Consider the following 21,332-nt stretch of genomic DNA (forward strand, 5'->3'; position numbering starts at 1 on the left):
TTTTGACATTCAATTTGATTTTAAATATAAAATCCTAGTTCATTTTATTTCTTATATTTATTTATTTATTTTTCAAAATAATCCTTGTAATAGTTGCACATGTCAAAAATTTCATCAAATAGTATTTACAGCTAATATATACAATTAGCGAGAGTAATTTAGGAAAAACAAAACGTATTTATTACAAATAACTAATTTGACTAATTTTAATATATTTAAATAAATTAATTTTTCTGTAATAATCTACTTGCAAAGATTATATCCCAATTATATACATATTGATTGATATTTTTCTGTAAGTATATAAAAATAAATATAGTAAATAAGTTTTATGGGATGAATAGACCAAAACTTTTATTAGGGAAATTTCTTAATTATTAATTAGAATCAAGTTCAAGAAGAAAATATCTAAAGGATATGAAGCAAGTTGGGGATTTGATTTGAATTACGAAGGTCAAAGATCTTTCTACAAGAATGGAAAGAAAGATAGTAACATACTAACATATCGGTCATAAATAAATAATATTAATATAAAATTAAAATCTGTTAAAAGACAAAATTTGTGCCAACCCTTCACCGTCGGCACTGAGATTTGGGGAGGATATAGGTGTCATTGTAATAAAGCTGAGACCCATTTTCGCCATTTCAATATAACCCATTGCTCAGGCACGCCCACCTTCTTCCCTCCCCTCACTGAAAGAACCACAAACGAGAGTAGAGCAAGAAGCTCTGCACTGTGGCACTGTTACTAGTGCTTGTCCCTCTCTAATGGCGACTCGAATCCCTTCGCATAAGCTTAGCGGTGGCCTCTACGTTTCGGGTCCACCGGAGCAGCTCAAGGAGCGACAGCCCAATGGCGTCGCGCGCCGTCCCCTATACCGGCGGCGACATCAAGAAATCCGGTGAGCTTGGGAAAATGTTCGATATTCCACTCGCTGATCCATCTTTGAATGCTTCTTCTTCGTCTAAATCCTTGCACGGTAGTGGAGCAGCGCGCTCCGGAACTGATTCTGGTGGTGCCCCGGGGAGACGCCGTGGGTCGGGTCCGATGATAAAGAAGCAATCGTCCGGCCCGTTGTCCCTGCAGCCTACGGGACTTATCACGTCGGGTCCAATAGGATCCGGGCCGATTGGATCGTCGGGAGGTGGGGGAAGGAGGTCGGGTCCGCTGGAGCAAGCTGGTTCAATTGGGAAGACTGTTTACGGCTCAGCCGTTACAAGTTTGAAGGACGAGGAAGTGAAGGTTGGGTTTAGAGCGTCGAAGGCGGTGGTATGGGTTTTGTTAGTAATTGTAGCAATGAGCGTGCTAGTTGGGGTGTTTCTGATGGTCGCAATGAAGAAAGCGGTGGTTCTGGTGGCTGTAGCGGCAATTATTATGCCTGTAATGCTTTTTGTTATTTGGAACTTCGCGTGGAAAAGAAGAGGTCTATTAGGGTTTGTGAAGAGCTTCCCAGATGCTGAACTCCGAGGCGCCATCGATGGACAGTACGTCAAGGTTACCGGGGTAATGTCTCAGTCCTATTATTTTCTATCATAATCTTAAGAATTTAATTGTCGCCGAGTAGTTAATGTTTTCCTTCGATCTGTGAATCGTTAATGCGAGAGAATGATATTCGTAATTAATTATGCATTTGAAGTCATGGCTTTGTTTCAACTGCCTATTTACTTATTTTATCGAGTCCATACAATGATTAATGCTGATCGTTGTCCTTTTAATAAATATTTCTTTTTTAAATTAAAAATAAAAACTATTTGTTAGGTATGGAGTTGATTGTACATGACGAATAGAGTTACTTAGTGATTGTGACTCCCTCTTTCGTGATTATATCTTGTATTGAAGCATAACTGTCTCACTAATTTAGCTTGTAAAAATGGTAATTTTTCTAATGATGGGATCAGGGACCATGCGTTACGGTATTAAATGAAGGGCAGAAAGGGTATAGCTTAGTAAGCTGATTGTTTAGAATACTTATTGTCCCCAAAAAATAATAAAATTTTGGCTACCATGATAATCTGAAATGGAATCCTTGTCTTTCCTTCTTGCTTCCCAATTCATAATGCATTGTCTTGTTTTGTGAAGTCGTATTTTCACAAGCGAAAGCCACAGAATTTGCTTGTCAGAGCACCTTGTTTTCTGCTTCACTGTCTCTCATTGTCTCGTTGCTCAATGCAAGTTTTGGCAATACTATAATGTCCTATTTAAATGAATGCCTTTATCAGGCTGCACAGAAAAATATGTCCTGGTCATCGGGGATATTTTAGGTTTTTCATGTTACTCTTTTAATTGGTATTACTTACTGAGCAGGCATGTGCTCTGGTCAAGGCATGAATTTTGGATATTTAATGCAACTTTTGGTGCTTGCTTTCTACATTATTTCATTAACAACACCTCACAAATAATTTATAAAAACATAATGCTAAAGAGGGACCCTGATTATTGCAAATGTGAGAGGATGCACCAAAAGCTGCTTTTGACACTCAGAATCCGTGCAATGCATAGTTGCGACATAATCTTTATTATAATGATTTTTCGGTAACATTTATTATGTTTGATTTTGTTATCACTGAACAATAATTGTCTCCTGCTGCTACATTTTTTCAGAGTTACAAGGGTCATTTCTCACGTAAAATTACCCTTTTTTTTAAGAAAAAAATTCCATTGCATATCTTCTCTTAATCTCATTTCATTTTTCATGCCAAACAAATAGGCTTTGTTCCTTTCTTTATGTTCACACTGTAACGCAATTAACAATACCATTTTGTGTAAAGTCGATTATGTGACAAAGATACATGCAGTGTCTGTCCGTTTGCTCATTTTTCAGAAATACATTTGAATTGCGTTTGCAATTTTTCTGTGATAGAACTCTTCGTTGATATAATTTGGTGATAACTCCAGTGAATAAATCATTGGGATCCCACTGTGAATATTTAGTCAGACTGATGATGTATCCTCTCTCTTCCTATAGATTGTGACCTGTGGCAGTATTCCTTTGGAATCCTCATATCAGAGAGTACCTAGATGTGTATATGTTTCCGCAGAACTATATGAGTATAAAGGATGGGGTGGTAAATCAGCAAATGATAATCATCGATGCTTCTCCTGGGGTTCTAAGTATTCTGAGGTTAGTTGTTTGAACTAATGTATCAAATATTTATCTCGCTGATAATCCTATGAACAGGCCCTTTACTTCATTGATTCTATCAAATCCATATGGTATGTAGAATGCAATAAAATGGAAAGAAGAATGAAACCGGAAAAATAGTTACCTGAGAGATAAATGTCCCTAAATTTATAGGGTAAAGTTGCTAATAATTGACATTACGTGTCTATGGTGCAATGGAAATGTATTGTCTTTTCATTGCTTTAACCAGTTACACCCTGAGTGTCCACCGATTTTGAAGATTGCCTGAAACCAAAAAGCTTATGAGGACTGAGATAATTGTATGAAAGATGATTGTTGAAGAGCTTAACAAAATTAAAGGTACAATAGTGAGATGATGAAGGAATAACATGATTGTTAAAATCATACAGTTACACAGCCCAATAAAATTAAGTAGAATTTAGAATTAAGGCTTTGTTCGATTCCCCTTGATTATTAGATAGACTTGATACCCGCTAGCAAGCCTGCGTATTGATTTCCATGATTTCGTTAATGTCCTTGCCCCATCTTGTTTAAAAGCTAATGGTGGAACTTAATAGTAGTTTATTGCTTTGACAATTTCACTGTAGTTCTTACTAATCTAATGTCAAACCTTTTTTCCTTCATTCCAGAAAAAAAGTTTCTAACCCGTCCCAGTAAAGCAATGGATCAAATATGTCCTGAGTTTAAGTCTCAAATGGCGTCCTGTGTCAGTTAACCTTATTTAGTCTATACGTTGTTGTCAAATTATGGAAAGTGATCTGGTGTATTGATTTACAATTCTTATAATTATTTAGCCATTATGTTAGTAATACTGATTGAAATATCTTCTGGGATGGTCAGTAAGATATGAAATAATCAACACTAGGAACCAGAAATACAATTATCGTCATCAAGATTGGAGCATTATCCATCATTTGGAGCGTCCTTGCCTGCTTAAGATTTTGAGCTTCTGTCACGATTCATCCCTGCTATGATTATCAATGCATTGTACTTCTTCGGTTAGTGAATCAGTGGGCAGATCTTATCAACTTGGTGAACATATCGGAATTACTTTGCCCTCTGTAATTGCATGATGATTGTTTATAGCCTCAATATCATCTTCCCATGTTCTGCATTGCTTTCATCTTTCTTCATTGTCAACAATTTTTTTGTTTACTGTGGACAGAAATATGTAGCAGACTTTTACATATCAGACTTTCAGTCTGGGTTACGAGCTTTAGTGAAAGCAGGCAATGGTGTTAAGGTTGCTCCTTTTGTGAAGCCAGCTACTGTAGTCGATGTAAACAAGGAAAACAGAGAGTTGTCTCAAAATTTCTTAGGCTGGCTTGCAGACCGTAAACTCTCTAGTGATGACCGTATAATGCGCCTGAAGGAAGGGTATGCGATGCATTATTTTGACTTACATTCCTTTCAAGTTGCATTTCTTCTTTCAATTTCCCGGTGCATTATTCGGATGACATCATTATCGAGTGTAATTGCTTGTGAATATATTCTTCTGAAGAGAAAATAGGTGAGTCACATACACGATCCCCCCCCCCCCCCCAAAAAAAACCCAAAAAAAAAAAAACACACACTCTAATTTGAATCTTCTCCATTTATATGCTTTTTTGGAGGGATAGTGATGCAAGAAAATGTGGTTAAGCATGGGATTTACGTCTTATCATTACATGCACTTGCTCTTGTTTATGCTTGATAGGATTTTTGCATTACATAACAAGTAAATATCGGGAATACCCAGGTACATAAAAGAAGGGAGCACCGTAAGCGTGATGGGAGTGGTCCGCCGACAAGATAATATGCTCATGATTGTTCCCTCTACCGGACCTGTATCAGTAGATTGTCAATGGAAGCGATGCCTCCTTCCAATGTATGTAGAAGGCCTTATTTTGTTATGTGAGGATAATCAGGATGCTGATGTGATTCCTGTGTAGAACACCTCCTCCGAGTCTTTGCACGGAAAATCAGGTTCAAGAATCTGGAGATTTATCAGATTAGAAGATGCTAAGCAGAATATGATGATAACGAGGATATGATCTTGTTCATGATTAATATGATGTCCATATAAATATGGAGATCCATCGATTCTGACTATGAAGGAAGCTAGAAAATGTCCTATAGCCACGCAGTTTCCTCTTTCCTATGATTTTTATTATGTAAATAGGCAAACATAATATTCTTTCGTTTCAGCTGATTCTAGCAGTTAAGGAGTTTTGTCGTTTAATATGAAATTGTTTCATGATGGCTGATATTAATGCGAATATATTGGGTAGAACGCAATTTGATAGTATCTGTAAAAAATTGAGTTTCATATGCTGGTAGAATGCCACTACAATAAGTGGAAAGTCTTGGATCGGGCTTTTTATTGCCTTCACTTTGCATTCATTTTCTGATCTTGCTTGCTCGCTTCTTATTACTCTCAAAATGCAATTTGAATGTTTTTTTTTTTTGCCTGAATTTTCAATTTGAATTGCTTTCAAAACATCTCTGCAGAAAATATACATTTTGCCTGGGTCGTCTGTTTTATTAGATTTTGGGGAGACTGATACAGGTTAACTGTTATATTCGGACTGAAAATATAGTTCAGCAGATGTGACATTACCTTCCGATATGAAACTATTTTTCTTCTTTTTATGCACGCGCGCGCGCGCGCACACTAAACACTCTTTCAAGTCTGGTTTTATCAAAAACCCAAAATGAGACATCTTAACACTATTTAACTCATTCTCAACCAAATCCCGTGAAAATTTCAATTTGCAGCATGTGAAATTTACCACTTCTGCTGTGTTATGCTAACTCGTAATTTTAATTATTATTAGTTTTATTTATATTACTTTTTTCAGCACAAAGATAAAAGAATAGTTTATTCCCAATAGGTTTTTTAATTCCACAATATTCAATTTTAATTTTATGCAGCAAACGAGCACAACACTCTACACTATTCATCATCAAGGGATCTTGATTGAACCACAAGATTAACTCTAAAATGAAGGCCGTAGAAAAGTAGCCGCCCCAAAGATGTGAAAATGACGCAGAAAGCCGTCCCCACGAAGAATTGTGCTTTGCTCTCTCTGGTGTTTTTGCAGCGAAGGGGATTTGAGTTAAAGTCCCACATTAAGGGTCTGTAAATGGAGAGCTCAAGCATTGTTTTGTCGTCTATTGGAAAGCCCAATGCCTTTAGTCTTTATTTTCCAGAACCGAAACTAAAATAAAATATAAGCTGTCAGATTTTCACTGGCTTTTAACAGGTTTAAGCTCATGCCTATATAAAAGCCTTGCAGACTAGGCTTAGGCCCATGTAGTTTGAGCTAACGAGGGGAGGATCTTGATGACACTGTGGAACTAGGCCACTGGGCACTGCGTACAAGCATGGTCTAATATTTGAGGTTTAGGTTGCTTGATTGCATAATGAATTCCATATCACGAACTAAAGTGTCTATACCACTTCATACCCCACCTATAGTTATTATTCCAACAGAATGTGCATAACTAAAAGTAAATGAAAATATTCATCATTATTTCTTTTTTGCAGCTATAATTTCATTATTTAACAAAAAGGGCATGAGACCAGTCTTGTACTAACCCAACCACAGAAGCACATCGTGACAACAAATTGAAGCTAAAGCCTGGAGGGAGATCCTCCGGCAACCACCAGAGTTTCTCCTGTTATATAAGCTGCATCATCTGACGCCAAGAAGGCGGTGGCGGCTGCCATGTCTTCGATTGTCCCAAGCCTTTTCAACAATGTCTTCCCTTCAAGTTCGTTCCTCTGCAGTGGCACACAGTCGCATCATATGATAAATAACAGATAAGGAGACTTGGAACAAGAGGATGAAGCTATTTAGAGCTGGTTTCGTACATAGAATGGAACGAAATAGAACAAGTGAATGCAATGGAAAAACTGATATTTTAGATGTGTCTTTTTTATGCCTTCAGATGAAAAAATGTAATAAAAAGATAATTACTGTAAACTAATGATAATAGAGACAGATATGACATATATCAATTCTTGTGCAATTTCCATTATTTTTTACTTTTTTTTTGGGGGGGGGGGGGGTGGGGTGGTTCAAAATACTCACCACAGCTTCATTATTGGTAAGGAAGGAAGCAAAATGAGTTGGCACAAAACCAGGAGCAACACAATTAACACGAGTACTTGGGGCCATCTCAGCTGCCAGAGCCTAAGCAATGAGTTAAAAAAACATATAAAATTTAAAAAAAAAAAATCTCAATTTATCAAAATATTGATGAAACAGGTGCAGCCGAAGTACCAACTTTAGTAAGTCCAAAAAGGGCCGTTTTGGTCACTCCATACATAGCCATTGCAGCTGGCGGGTTAAAACCAGCTATAGAGGAAATAAGAACAACAGAAGAACCCTTCTGCAAGTAAGGAACTGCATCCTGCAAAAAACGCAAAGCAGAAAACACACTGAACGATTCAAAAGCCAAAAAAAAAAAAAAATTCACAAAGTGGTGGCAAAAGGGATTATGCTAAAGCAGATTTTTCTATTTCTTTCACAGTTGGTTTTGGCCCTCTGTCACTGAAATTACCTTCAGAAGAATTATAGAGGCTTTGACATTTACTTCCCACTGTTTGTCAAGGATGGAGTCCGGGGTTTGCAGTAAGTTATCAACAGAGGGATTTGTAGCAGCATTGGACACAATAACATCTATCTTTCCATATTTCTGTAAAAAACCAGAACGCTTAACCACACCTTAGAATGGAACACAAGCATTTATGATGATTGATTAATAAGGAGATTACAAATTAGATGCACTTTGAGAAACATAAAATAACTGTCAGTCCAATCAGCAGATAAAGATATTGTGAAGAGATAGTAAAAGGCATCAGAGAATAAACACCAGGGAGAATATGTCCATACAAATTAGAAACAAATACAACAACAAAATCTGATCAGATTAACTCTTCTGTAAAATGTTGATCAGTGCCTACTTGTAGTAATACACTGACGAATCTGCTTATAGCAGTATCAAATATAAAATATTAACTAACTTAGAGTAGCAGGATTGATGTCATTTCAAGACTTCAACTTTATAAAATTATTAGTGAACGAATTTTGCATTTATCAGTTAGCTATTGAAGGAATAATTACCTGTACGGTTTTGTCTATCAAATTCTTCCTTTGTTGTGAATTTGAGACATGACAAACAAGAGCCAATACTTCAATTCCTTGAGCTCTGAGCTTCTCAGCAGCGTCATCTACATTTTTTGTGGTCATTAAACCAAAGAGAAAATAGTTTCAGCAATATGAACATCACTGTAGAAGCATTACAGGACAAATTTAATGATCCTTTGAAGTGTAAACACAATAAGAGATTGGCTTTTCTATCTACGGAAAGATGTACAATTAAGAAAGTTCACCATTACAGTAGATATACTAAGAGCAAATCCGAGAAAACTTTTAAGAAAGTTCTTATCAAGTTCTTCAATAGGAAATGAAATGTGGAATTTTTTACGGGTGAGCTTAGCAGATTTGAGTCCTTGCAAAAATTTCCAGACGGAGTAATCGGGTAAAGAAGTTGACCTCCGGTCTAATAATACCTGGTATACAGGGTATTCATTCAGTACTATTTCCCAAAGTGAGGAAAGCAAAAATTGATCTAAAATCATTTCAGTTTTGCAGAAAAAATCCAAACCAATGATTAGTATTCTATCAATTAAACCCACGAAGCAAGAAATCCGTTTTCCTCTTCTTCCTCCATCATATAGCCTTAATTAACATATCAATACCAGTATTTAATACAGAACACAACATCTATAGCAAGCTGCAATGTTCTCAGGTGGTAAAATAATACATATTATTTTATGCAACTTCACAGAGATCAATCAGGACTGCAATTGAGACAAAGAATGCAAACAAATTAAAGAACTTAGGAAGCAGAACATGATTGAAATCGCAACAATTTTTTAAGATTTTATGCTAAAAAGGAAAGAAACGACGAACCTGTTTACGAGATGAGATGACAACAGACGCACCCTCGAGGCCAAGCCTTTGGGCTATAGCGAAACCGATGCCCTGAGTAGAAGCAGTAACAATGGCGACCTTACCCTGAAATCTCTTACCGATCTTCGACTTGTCCATTTCTATTTCTTCTGGGGCTATGACTTTCGTAGTAGTCCGATGAGCCGCCTTTTTGTCTATAAATTTGACTCACTTGTGAGTTCTATTACATTGCAATTTTTGGGGTTCGTATTTCGTAATTTCGCAACAGAAAACAAAGCCCCGCCTCTAAATTATTGTAATTTTCGATATTATCCAAATCACACGAACCTCCTCGGTATATTCGATTTTGTATGCATAGGTCACAATCATTTTGTTGGATTAGCTATTTAATTAATTTGAATAAATTAAAAATTAATTAATTATAACAAATATAATATGATTGTTTTAGGAAAAAATAAAAAAAACTGTTGAATTTTAAAAAAACAAATGTGTTATGTTTATTATTCTTGTAATAATTAATTAATTATGACTACTCTTATAATGGTTTTAACATATTAAAATATATCAAAATCGCCTATTTATTATTTGAAATTTAATAGATATTTTTTAATTTTTTTTTTATTTAAAAAATAATCTTGTATAATATCAAATTATATATATTTGCCAACAAAATTATTTATCAATTTATCAGTTAGATAAATTAATTTAGAAAAAATGATTATAGAAAAATAAATTGATGTTCATACTAGTGTTTGGTTTGTCATGAAAGTACTTTTTAAAAAGTATTTTTACGTAAATTGAGACAATTTGTGGCACATATTTTTTATTATTATTATAAAATCACTTTTAAAATCATGTTTTGGTTTCTATTCAAAATATAACTTCTGTTATGAATAAAAAAGAATAGTAGAGAGGAAAAGAAGATTAATAAGAGGGAGTATTTCTCATTCCATTCAAGTGTACTCAATACATTATACATGACCTCTATTTATAGGCACAGTTTTATATCTTGATAGAATCTATAGATAACATAATAATAAAAGACAATTGCAGATAATAGGGATAATAGAAGATATTGAAGATATTAGGAGATAAGGGAGATAATGATAGATATATGGATATCTAAAAGATATTATATTCATAACACTGGATGTATAACTAAATATGTGCCTAATTAAAAAAACTTCTACTAAGAAAATGTATGGGACAAAACCTAGTATGAAGAAAAGAGTGTAACATTTATGGATATATTTTATAGTGCTGCCTCGTTAAAAACTTTACTAGGAAAACCCAATGGGAAAAACCATAGACACGGAAAAAACGAGTACAGCATGCATTTACTTCCTCTCTTGACAATGTCAGTTGATATTTCTGAGTTTGCGAAGCCCAATGTCATGAACAAGTCTCTCGAATGTGGTGGCTGGAAGTGATTTGGTGAATAAGTCTGCTAAATTTTCACTGGAACGAATTTGCTGGATATTGATTTCACCATCCTTTTGAAGGTCACGAGTGAAGAAGAATTTTGGGGAGATATGCTTTATTCTATCTCCTTTGATGTACCTTTCTTTTAGTTAGGTAATACATGCAGTATTATTTTTATATAGTGTTGTTGGGATCATTTTACCAGAAGACAAGCCAAAAACAGTTCGTATGTGATATAGTAAGGACCTTAACCATACACATTCCCGACTTGCTTCATGCATTGCTAGAATCTCTGCCTAGTTAGATGATGTGACAGATATAGTCTGTTTCATAGATCGCTATGAAATGGCTGTACCACCACGTGTGAATAGATAGCCAGTTTGTGATTTACCAACATATAGGTCAGGCTAAAATCTTGAATGCATTCGAAATAAAATAATCCCATGTCTATTGCACCCTTAAGATAAGGAAGGATGTGTTTAATTCCATTCTAATACCTTCGTGTTGGTGAAGAACTATATCTTGCTAGCAAGTTGACTGCAAATGATATATCAGGTCGCGTATGATTAGCAAAATACATTAGTGCTCCAATTACACTAAGATATAGTACTTCTGGACCAAGTAGCTCTTCATCACCTTTTCCCTTGATTTCTTGAGGTCTAAAAGGGTGTCCTTATCTACCTTCAAATATCTTTCAACTATTGGAGTACATAATGGATGTGATTTATCCATATAAAAACGTTATAAGATCTTTTTTGTATAAGTTTCTTGATATATAAAAAATTCTATTTTTTAAATACTCAATTTGTAATCCAAGGTAAAATTTGTTCTTCCTAAATCCTTCATTTCAAATTCTTTCTTTAGGCGATTCACTGCCATTTCAAGCTCTTCAAGAGTTCTAATAATATTTATATCATCAACATACACAGCGATTATAATGAACTCATTTTCTGATCTTTTCATAAAAATACATGGGCATATTGCATCATTTTTATATCCTTCCCTCAATTGATACTCAATAAGCCTGTTATACCACATTCGTCCTGATTGCTTTAATCCATATAGGGATTTGTTTAACTTAATTGAGTATCATTCTCAAGAGTTTCAATTGTATGCTTCTGGCAATTTCAGCCCTTCAGGGAGTCTCATATAAATATCATTGTCAAGTGAGCTGTACATATAGGCTGTAACAACATCTATTAGATGTAAATTGAGCCCTTCATTTACTGCGAGGCTAATCAAGTATCGAAAATAGTTGCATCCACTACTGGTGAATAAGTTTCTTCAAAATCGATACCAGATCTTTGTGTAAACTCTTGGGCAACAAGTCATGCCTTATATCTTATGATTTCATCCTTTTCATTTTTCTTTTGCACAAAAACCCATTTATATCTAATTGGTTTACATCTTTAGGTGTAAGGACTACTGGTCCAAAAACTTTTCACTGTTATAGCAATTTTAATTTTGCCTCAATCGTATCTTTCCATTTTGGCCAATCCTTTCTTTGTTTACATTCACTGCTTGATTTTGGTTCATGATCCTTATTATCATTCATCACATCAAGAGCTACATTATAAGAGAAAATATCATCGACGTCGACTTCATTTCGGTCATATCATATCCCATTCATAACATAATTAATTGAGATCTCATCATCTTCACATATTTCAGGTACCTCACTTTCACTAAGAATTAGGATGTTAGCGTTGTCTAATGACTCTACGCTAACTCTTCTAGAATTGCTAACTTTTCTAAATTATTCTTGACTAGGCCATCTATACTTTTAGCTCCTTTTTTCTTTCGAGGATTTTTATCTTTGGAACCGATGGGCCTGCCACGCTTCATGCGTGCTTTAGAATCATTCACAATTGGTTGTCCATCAGGAACATCAATTTTAATAAGAGCATTAACAGCTGGAATATGTGACTTTGTTACTCTTTTCAGGTCAGTAAATGCATCGGGCAATTGATTAGCTAAACTTTGTAAATTAACTATCTTTTAAACTTCCAGTTCACATTCTTTTGTTCGATGATCAAGATGAGATAGTGATAATTGTTTCTAGTTAATGTTCTTTTCCAACTTCTTATTTTCTCCCCTCATTGTTGGAAAAATTGATTCATCAAAATGACAATATGCAAATCGAGCCGTGAGAATCTCCTGTTGAAGATTCTAGATATTTTATTATAGCTGAAGATTTATATCTAACATATATTCCTATCCTTCTTTGAAGCCCCATCTTGGTACATTGTGGGGGAGCAATTGGAACATATACAGCACATCCAAATGTTCTTAGATGGGATATATTGGGTTCTTGACCAAAAACCACTTATAAAAAGGAGGACTTGAGATAACTTGTTAGCCTGATGCGAATTAACATTGCTGCATGCAAAATTGCATGTCCCCAAGTAGTAATTGGGAGATTTGATCTCATAAGTAATGGTCTCGCAATTAATTGTAAATGTTTGATCAATGATTCTGCAAATCTATTTTGTGTGTGCACATGAGCCATAGGATGTTCAACATCAATCCCAAGAGACATACAATAATCATTGAAAGCTTGTGAAGTAAATTCACCAGTATTATCAAGACGTATTTTCTTGATAGGAAAATCAAAAAAATATGCTCTTAATCTAATTAATTGAGCCAATAATCTTGTGAATGCTAGGTTATGCGAAGATAATAAACAAACATTTGACCATCTTGTTGATGTATCAATTAGAACCATAAAATATCAAAATGGTCTGCATGGTGGGTGTATCGGTCCACAAATATCACTATGTATGCATTCTAGAAAAGTGAGAGGCTCAATTTTTAGTTTTTCTGGTGATAGTCGAACAATTAACTTTCCCTTGAAACATGCATTACATGAGAAAACATTGGATTGTGGTATTTGTTGACTTTTTAATGAATGTCTACATGAATTCTCAATTATTTTTCGCATCATAATTGTTTCAGGATGGCCTAACTAGTCATGCCAAACATTAAATTTGTTATTATTTATAAACTGCTAGTTTATAATGATATGTACTTCAATTGTACTAATAATTGTGTAGTACAAGCTAAAAGAAAATGCAAGCAATCTTTCTAGTGTGTATTTTTTACCTGAGGTTGACTTTGTAATAGCAAAATATTCTTGATTTTCCTTAATTGTTGTTTCAATATAGTATCCATTCTTGCGGATATCCTTAAAACTCAACAAATTTCTTTTAGAGTTAGTTGAGTAAAATGCACTATCAATGTATAATATTGTTCCTCTAGGTAACAATATATTGGCTCTTCCGGAGCCTTCAATCAATTTTGCACTTCCAAATATAGTTTGAACATTGGCTTCTTGCATTACCAAAGAAAAGAAATACTTTTTATTTCTAAGTATTGTATGAGTTGTTGTGCTGTCAATAAGACATAAATTTTCATGATCGACGTCAATAGGAGCCATTCTTCGTTACAAGAAACATATTCAAGAGAGGAGGGAAAACAATTAATAAAAAAGAAAATACTCATAATTTTATTAATTTGGAAATATAACAACATTGAAAGTAGAAATTTTATAAAAGAAGATGAAAAAGGAAAAAAAATCATAGAAATTTAACTTCACTAAAGTAATTTATTGTTGAACATTCCCATCACCAATCAGGTGATCAATCTTTCTATTAGGATCAGCAAAGAAATCAGTAATATCCAAATGAGTGACATCCATGTTGCTATAATCAAAATCGCCTTCCTCATTATCAAAATTGGTTTCTACCCTTGGCATTTTGCCGTTACCTTTACTTTTATTTTTAAGCGATTCTTGATAAAGGTCAACCAAATGTTTCGGTGTATGACAGGTATGAGACTGATGACCATTCCCACCACAACGATAACACAAGTCTTCAGAGTGGTTATTACTTCCACTAGTCTTTCTTTTGCGATTCTTATCATTCCTTACCCTCTTTGAGTAGGAATTTGAACTACCTCGATTATGACCACGACCATGTTCGCGATCAATACGATGGCCACGTACACGTCCATGTCCTCGTCCGCAACCACGTGTTGGTCCATATACTACTACATTCGCTTCTGGGAACGGAGTGGATCCGGTTGGATAGTATTCATGATTTTTCATTAAAAACTTATTATTTTGCTCAGATACAAGAAGGCAAGAAATTAGTTCAAAATACTTTTTGAAGCCTTTTTCATAGTATTGCTACTACAGGAGCACATTGGATGCATGAAATGTGGAGAATGATTTCTCTCACATGTCTTCATCAGTGACTTTTTCCCCACATAATTTCAGTTGAGAACTGATTCTAAATATCACAGAATTTACTCACTAACAGATTTAAAATCTTGTAGGCGCAAGTGTATCCATTCATAACGAGCTTTTGGGAGAATGACAGTTTTCTGGTAGTCATACCTTTCTTTCAAACTATTCCAAAGAATGAGTGGGCCGTTAATGGTCAAATATTCTATTTTTAGTCCTTCATACAAATGATGACATAAAAAGATCATGGCTTTAGCCTTTTCTTGATTAGATGCCTTATTTTCTGTCTTAATTGTGTCTCCCAGACCATTGGCATTTAGGTTAATTTTCGCATCTAGTATCCAAGATAAGTAGTTCTTCCTCGTAATATCAAGGGCCATAAACTCAAGTTTTATAAGGTTTGACATGGTAGCACTATCACAAAAGAATATAATATTAAAAAAAATTGGCATGTATGGAAATTACACTATTCTTCGTTAATGAGAAGAAAAGAAAAAGAATCATAAACTACCAAAAGGAAACAAATGCAAAGACAATTAAATGAGAAAGAGACAAAATTTGATATATTGTCTCTGCGGATATAAGCATTTTAAAATCATATATATCAAATCAAAATAAATTAACAAATAAACAATAAATATTTTTCAAAAATAAATTAATATATACATGGCTTCTAGCCATTTAATCAGATAAAATCAAATTTGAATGACTTTTGGTCATGAGTTAAAAATTATATGGCTTCTAGCCATATGTTAGAAAATCAAAATTATGACTTCTGGTCATTAAAATAGAAAAATCAAAATTATGGCTTCTGGCCATAAGAAAGAAAATAAAATTCTATGGCTTCTGGCCATAAAATAGAAAATAAAGTTTTATGGTTTTTGGTCATAAAATAGAAAATAAAGTTTTTATGGCTTCTGACCATAAGAAAGAATAACAAAGTTTTATGACTCCTAGCCATAAGAAAGAATAATAAAGTTTTACAGTTTCTGGCCATAAGAAAGAAGAATAAAGTTTTATGGCTTCTAGCCATAAAGTAAAAAAAAAATTTTATGGCTTCTGGTCATAAAAAAGAAAAATTTAAACCATATGGCTTCCAGCCATTTAGGAAAAGAAAGAGAGAAAAAATACTCATAGTATAGAAGAGTATAGAGGATAGATGATGAATCATGAAACATAATACATGGTAATGATAAGAAGATCATAATATTATACCTACGTTAGAGTACTCGTGCTGATAACATGTTATGAATAAACAAGAATAGTAGAGAGAAAAAGAAGATCAATAAGAAGGAGTATTTCTCATTTCATTCAAAGGTACTCAATACATTATACATGACCTTTATTTATAGGCACAGCTTTACGTCTTTGATAGAATCTACTGATAACATAATAATAAAAGACATTTGTAGATAATGGGGATAATAGAAGATATTGAAGATACTGGGAGATAAGAAAGATAATGATAGATACATGGACATCTATAAAGATATTATATTCATGACAACTTATAATTAGTTTTAATGTTAGGCCTTGAATTTTATCGATCATCTGTATATATTCTACAATTTAAAATTTGGATTACAGGCATCCCATCAAGGTGTGAGGAAGCCAGGGTATAGGTCTGAGTAGTAGAAGTTGAAAACAATTTGTTATTAACTCAAAAAGGAAAAGGCATGTCAATTTCAAAGGGAAGATAGAAATAAAAAATTAGTTATTTATGCTAAAGGATTGCGAATTTTTAAGATTATTTTGAATGAGTAAAGTTTTTTTCTTCTTAAGAAAATGTTGATGATTAGATTGTTTTTATTATTAAATTTGGTCATACTTGAGTAATAACTAAATCTCAACTATATGATTTAAAACTTGTAATACTTGATTCATTTAAACACGGGTCGGGTATGACATTATGACATCTGAATATATTTAATTAATGAGATTTGAATAATATTTTAATTGGGATTTAGGTATATTGAATTAAATGAGAAGCATCATTATTAAATGAGATTTCAATTAGAGACTCAAATGAAAAAAATTAATAATTAATTTTGAATTTGAATAATATCTTAATTGAAATTTGAATATGTTGAATTAAATGAAAAATATCATAATTAACTAGTATGTCAATTTGAGGCTTAAATGGAGAAATAAATAGTTAATTTTCATATGTTCCCCCTAAATTCTGCATCTCTAATTCAAATCTCATTTAAATGAATTAAAAAAAAAATCAGACTTCTATAAGAAGTGAATCTTAAGATACCTTAGATAATACAATTCGTTAGAATTTAAAATTTAATCAAATATTTTAGTCTATGTTTTCTAGTTTTCTTATAGGAAAAACTAATTTGCTAGTCCTTATAATTTTACCCAATTTTGAATCAAGTCCTTATAGTATTTTTTTCTTTTTATTCAAAGCTAAAGTATACATTTAATCTTTTAACTTTATACAAGGGTTCAATTTGGTCATCTAACTTTAAAAAGCACACATTTGGTCCTTTAACCCTAAAATCACTACGCTTCAATGATGATTTTTTGTAACAATTATGGATATTTTGAAAATTAAATTTAATATGTTAGTATTTGAGAATATTTTATTAACATTTAAGATTTTAATTCTATCACTTTTTAAAAAAAAAATTTTAGATTTAAATGACTAAAAGTATACTTTTTAAAGTTAAGGAAACAAATTAAAACCTTGTATAAAGTTAAATGATCAAATATACGCTTTAACTTTTATTCAATCCTTATTGTTTGCATAGTTATCAGCCTAAGTCCTTCCGTCTATAAAAATTTGAAGATTCCGTTAGTTTCCTTTGAGATGGGTGATGTGGCTATCTAACAAAGCACCTACACTAATTTTCTAGAGTGATTGAGCACCACGTCTAATCCCTTTCCCTGAAAATGCGACATTACAGTTGGAACTTTTGGTTCATTCTTCACCTTCTCCATATAATGGTAGGATCTGAATCCTATTTCGTCTTCAATCTCACTCACATGCTTGTGAACTCATCCATCTTGGCGATCGAACTCAGCCACCATCGAGTCATATACGCTCGCTAGCAACATCGTGAACGGCAAGCCAGAGTCAACAACCATACCGTCATTTCCCCTTTGGTCCAACCTCCTCAACATCTCCGGTGCTGGAGTAGTTTTCTTCTCCAAGAAGATCCTAGACCAACACTGTAAAATAGAGATGTTTTGGATTTTCAAGCATTGGTGTGTATACAAATTGAACCAGTTCCCCATTAGTTCCCTCCTCGACCTCCTCTCAGTTGGCGATGTTCTCCTTCACTAATAAGGGAACAAATAGAGACAGAATCGTGAATCTAATAGAGACGAGCGATCAAGCTTCCATTGGTGTACACATGGTAAAATAGAGGGCCAGTGAAAGAAGAATAATCATAGGTCTCAATGGATTCCAAGAGACACCAAGAAATTGCACAAAGATTGGAGGACAAGAGGGAAGTGTGAGCAGTGGAACGTGAAGGGGATTTACACTGAAGGGTGATGGTGTGCTGGCCATGGCAGAGGCACCTTCTAGCTCAGTCTCATCGCCTGTTTTCTCAAAGGTATTTTTTTATAATTTTTTTTAATGACTCTCTTTCTTTGCTCAATCACTCATTCCTTCTTCCCTGTGTCATTGTGCATGCTTGGTCAAACACCACATCAGCCCATCTCAACATAAACTAACGGAATCTTCAAATCTGATGGACTTATATAGATAAATGGTAAACAATAAGGATTGAAAAAAAGAAAGAAAGAAAATAAACTATAGGAACTTGATTTAAAATTTAGTAAAGCTATAAGGACTGGAAAATTGGTTTTCCCTTTCTTATATTGTAAATTTACATTTTTAAACTAACAAAACCATATTTAATGCCAATACTTCTAATATGTAGCATTTAAAAATAGATAGCTTGAGTTTAAGATCTCATTTAAGTATGGCAGGCGTTAACTTGTTGCCAGAGGTTTCATTAGAAAATAGATAAATGATAAGAGTTCTCTCCCTTGCTTAACAAAGATGGTTAGGATTAATGAAGTCCTAAGTGCTTGCTAGTTTCAAATTGTGAAGGTCTTGTCACAGTTGTATCCATAGATTTTGATTGGATTTTCATTTAAAGCATGGATATCTTTTTCCTCATTTTTTAAAAATATTTAAAGTATGGGTATCTTTTTCCTCTTGGATCTTTGAAACTAAAGCTAAACCTAAAAGCTAAAAAGTATTGGTTTTCTTCTAATCCTTTCTTTTTAAAGTATCAGCCAAGAGTTATTTTTATTGCATGTGTCATGTGATCAATATGTGATTCATGATGAGATGATTGATTGAAAATTCGGAGTTATTGTTCAAATTTGTTGGAACACTTGTGTTCTTCTTTTAATTTTACTTTTCACTAGTCAACAAACTAGTTGTCTCAGTGACAGCTATCACACTTGGATGAGGTCTTCATAAGTTTGAGCCTGACATTAATTTGTTTGTATGCGTGTGTGTGTGTTTAATTGTAATATATATAATAAAAGCTTTAGCTTTTATAACTTTACATATACTATCAAAAGCTAAACAATATTCCTAACTTCTAACAAATAAAAGTATGGCCAAATTAATCACTTACACAAATAGAGCAATATTCTACTGTGATTGTCATTATCCAAACAACTTTGATGTATAACTCATCTTAGGTTACTTGTTACAGTATTTTGACAATTATAAGAATCATTTTTGACCCAATGTAACTGTTGGAGAGTAAAGAACTTCAAAACTTTTTCTATTTTCCAGTCACTAGTCACTCAATAAATAATGAATTTTCTAAAAATTTTGAAAATTCATTGCTAATTCCATAAAATTTCAAATGATATGGTTTAAAACTCTATTTAAAGCTCTCTTTTTGGATTTCAATATGAGAAAAACATTGGAATATCTCTTTATCTTATGTCAATATGTGCATGCAATTTGATTTGAACGTTTCTACATTAAGTTCTAAGATGATAACTTTTTCAGTGTTATCATCAACTTTATTAGCTATACAAGGATGGTCTTCTCAATCTATTATCAATGAAATCTTTAGCATTTTATCTTCTACATTAGCTTTTGTAACTATTACTTTCTTTTCTTTTGCTAAGCGCACACATATTTTTCTATTACAAACAACTATCAAGTATTAGATATAGGCACTTCTTCCCATGAGAATTCAAACCTTAGTTCATCATATTGTAAGGGACTAACTCCTTCCTTTAAATCTAACCCCCTATTGATTTGTAATCGTTACTTGCTCTGCCAAGAGGTTAATCTCTTCTCCTCATGTCCAATATAATGGTTAGATAAATAATGATTGATGGACCACCATCTTCCTTAGGTGTAGATGGGCTAGACATACCTAATCATATATTAGTGTACCTTCATGACTCTCCCAAGCTACAATTTATATGGAAAAGGAATTCTAATAAATATCCTTATATGTTTCTTTGCTTACGTGTTGTATTTTATTGTGTGTAAATCTGGGATCTATTCACTAGAAAGGAGAGACAAGCTCGAGATCATAAGTATCAACAAGCAATTCTTCATCCTTGCTTCCTTGGATAGGATCGCTTGCACATATATTGTTTGGCAGGATATACTTGGCATGCCACTGGCCTTTTCTACTAGCTATCACAACTAGAATAGTCCAATCTTCCTCCTTGTATTAAATTTTTATAATGATGTAATTATCCTATTTCTTATAGCATTTCATAGTGTTTTAGCTACTAATATCATTTTGTTCTCTTTTTTTTTATATAAGTAATATCATTTTGTTCTTTTATCATCATTTTGTTCTTTTATCAAAAACAAAAGTTAAAACTGACGCAAAAAGTGAACTTTCTATGCTGATTATAAAGACAACCAATGTAAAAGTGGAGTCCTTTTTTTAATTGGTTATAACTAGAAAGGGTGTAGCCAAATGAATGCCTTCCTTTAAACCAGGAAAAAAAATGCTTGAACTTGTTTTTGAAAAAAAAACCCCTGTTCTCCCCTCCAATGTGCAATTGAGGCCCAATTGCAAGGAATAGAGCAAATGATTTCTATTTTCATATTGATTTGTCTTTTTTCAAGTTAGGAGATGCTATCGGACTATTTTAGAGGGGAGAGCAGAGATTACCATCAGCTTTGGGAGCACACCATTCTGCAGCTGGTCCTCTTCTTTGAGTGGTGGCCATAATGGATTTGTTCTCTTGAGTTGAATTAGAGATACCTTAGCTTTATTGCTTCTATTTTTTATTTATTCGAAGAAGCCTAGGAGGATTGGGGACTAGACCAACAACTATGGGTCATCATCTTTAGAGAGAGAGAGAGAAAGAGGAAATGACTAAACCTTCTTCTTCCTCAGCCATGGTTGCAACTAGGGGTGAGTATGGACCAGACCAGACTGGGTTAGACATCAACTCGAGGTTTGGTCTTAGTATGACCTCGGGCTACCAACCTGAGGTTGGGTTGGGCTAGACTTAGTCCATAGGTCCAGACAGTCCAAATCCTCACCTTGTTTCTTTTTTTTCCCCACTAATTTGTATCCATCTATCTAAGTACAAAAT

General features: G+C 33.7%; 1 protein-coding gene and 1 pseudogene across 1 annotated transcript; one reads left to right on the forward strand and one right to left on the reverse strand.

Annotated features, from left to right (window-relative positions):
• Positions 1-696: 696 nt before the first annotated feature.
• Positions 697-5,511, forward strand: LOC114752447 (uncharacterized membrane protein At1g16860-like; annotated as a pseudogene).
• Positions 5,512-6,553: 1,042 nt separating this feature from the next.
• On the reverse strand, positions 6,554-9,287 carry LOC114752448 (tropinone reductase-like 3). The gene is made up of 6 exons (XM_028941189.1): positions 9,105-9,287; positions 8,255-8,369; positions 7,692-7,826; positions 7,416-7,541; positions 7,220-7,321; positions 6,554-6,909 (listed from the first exon to the last, which is right to left on the reverse strand). Exons 1-6 carry the CDS (start codon positions 9,242-9,244, stop codon positions 6,760-6,762), a joined length of 768 nt encoding a protein of 255 aa, XP_028797022.1. The 5' UTR covers positions 9,245-9,287; the 3' UTR covers positions 6,554-6,759.
• Positions 9,288-21,332: the final 12,045 nt, after the last annotated feature.

This window comes from Neltuma alba, unplaced genomic scaffold (assembly GCF_004799145.2).
Source record: "Neltuma alba isolate B1F8T4 unplaced genomic scaffold, ASM479914v2 tig00007387_pilon, whole genome shotgun sequence".
In the NCBI taxonomy this organism is placed as follows: Eukaryota; Viridiplantae; Streptophyta; class Magnoliopsida; order Fabales; family Fabaceae; genus Neltuma; species Neltuma alba.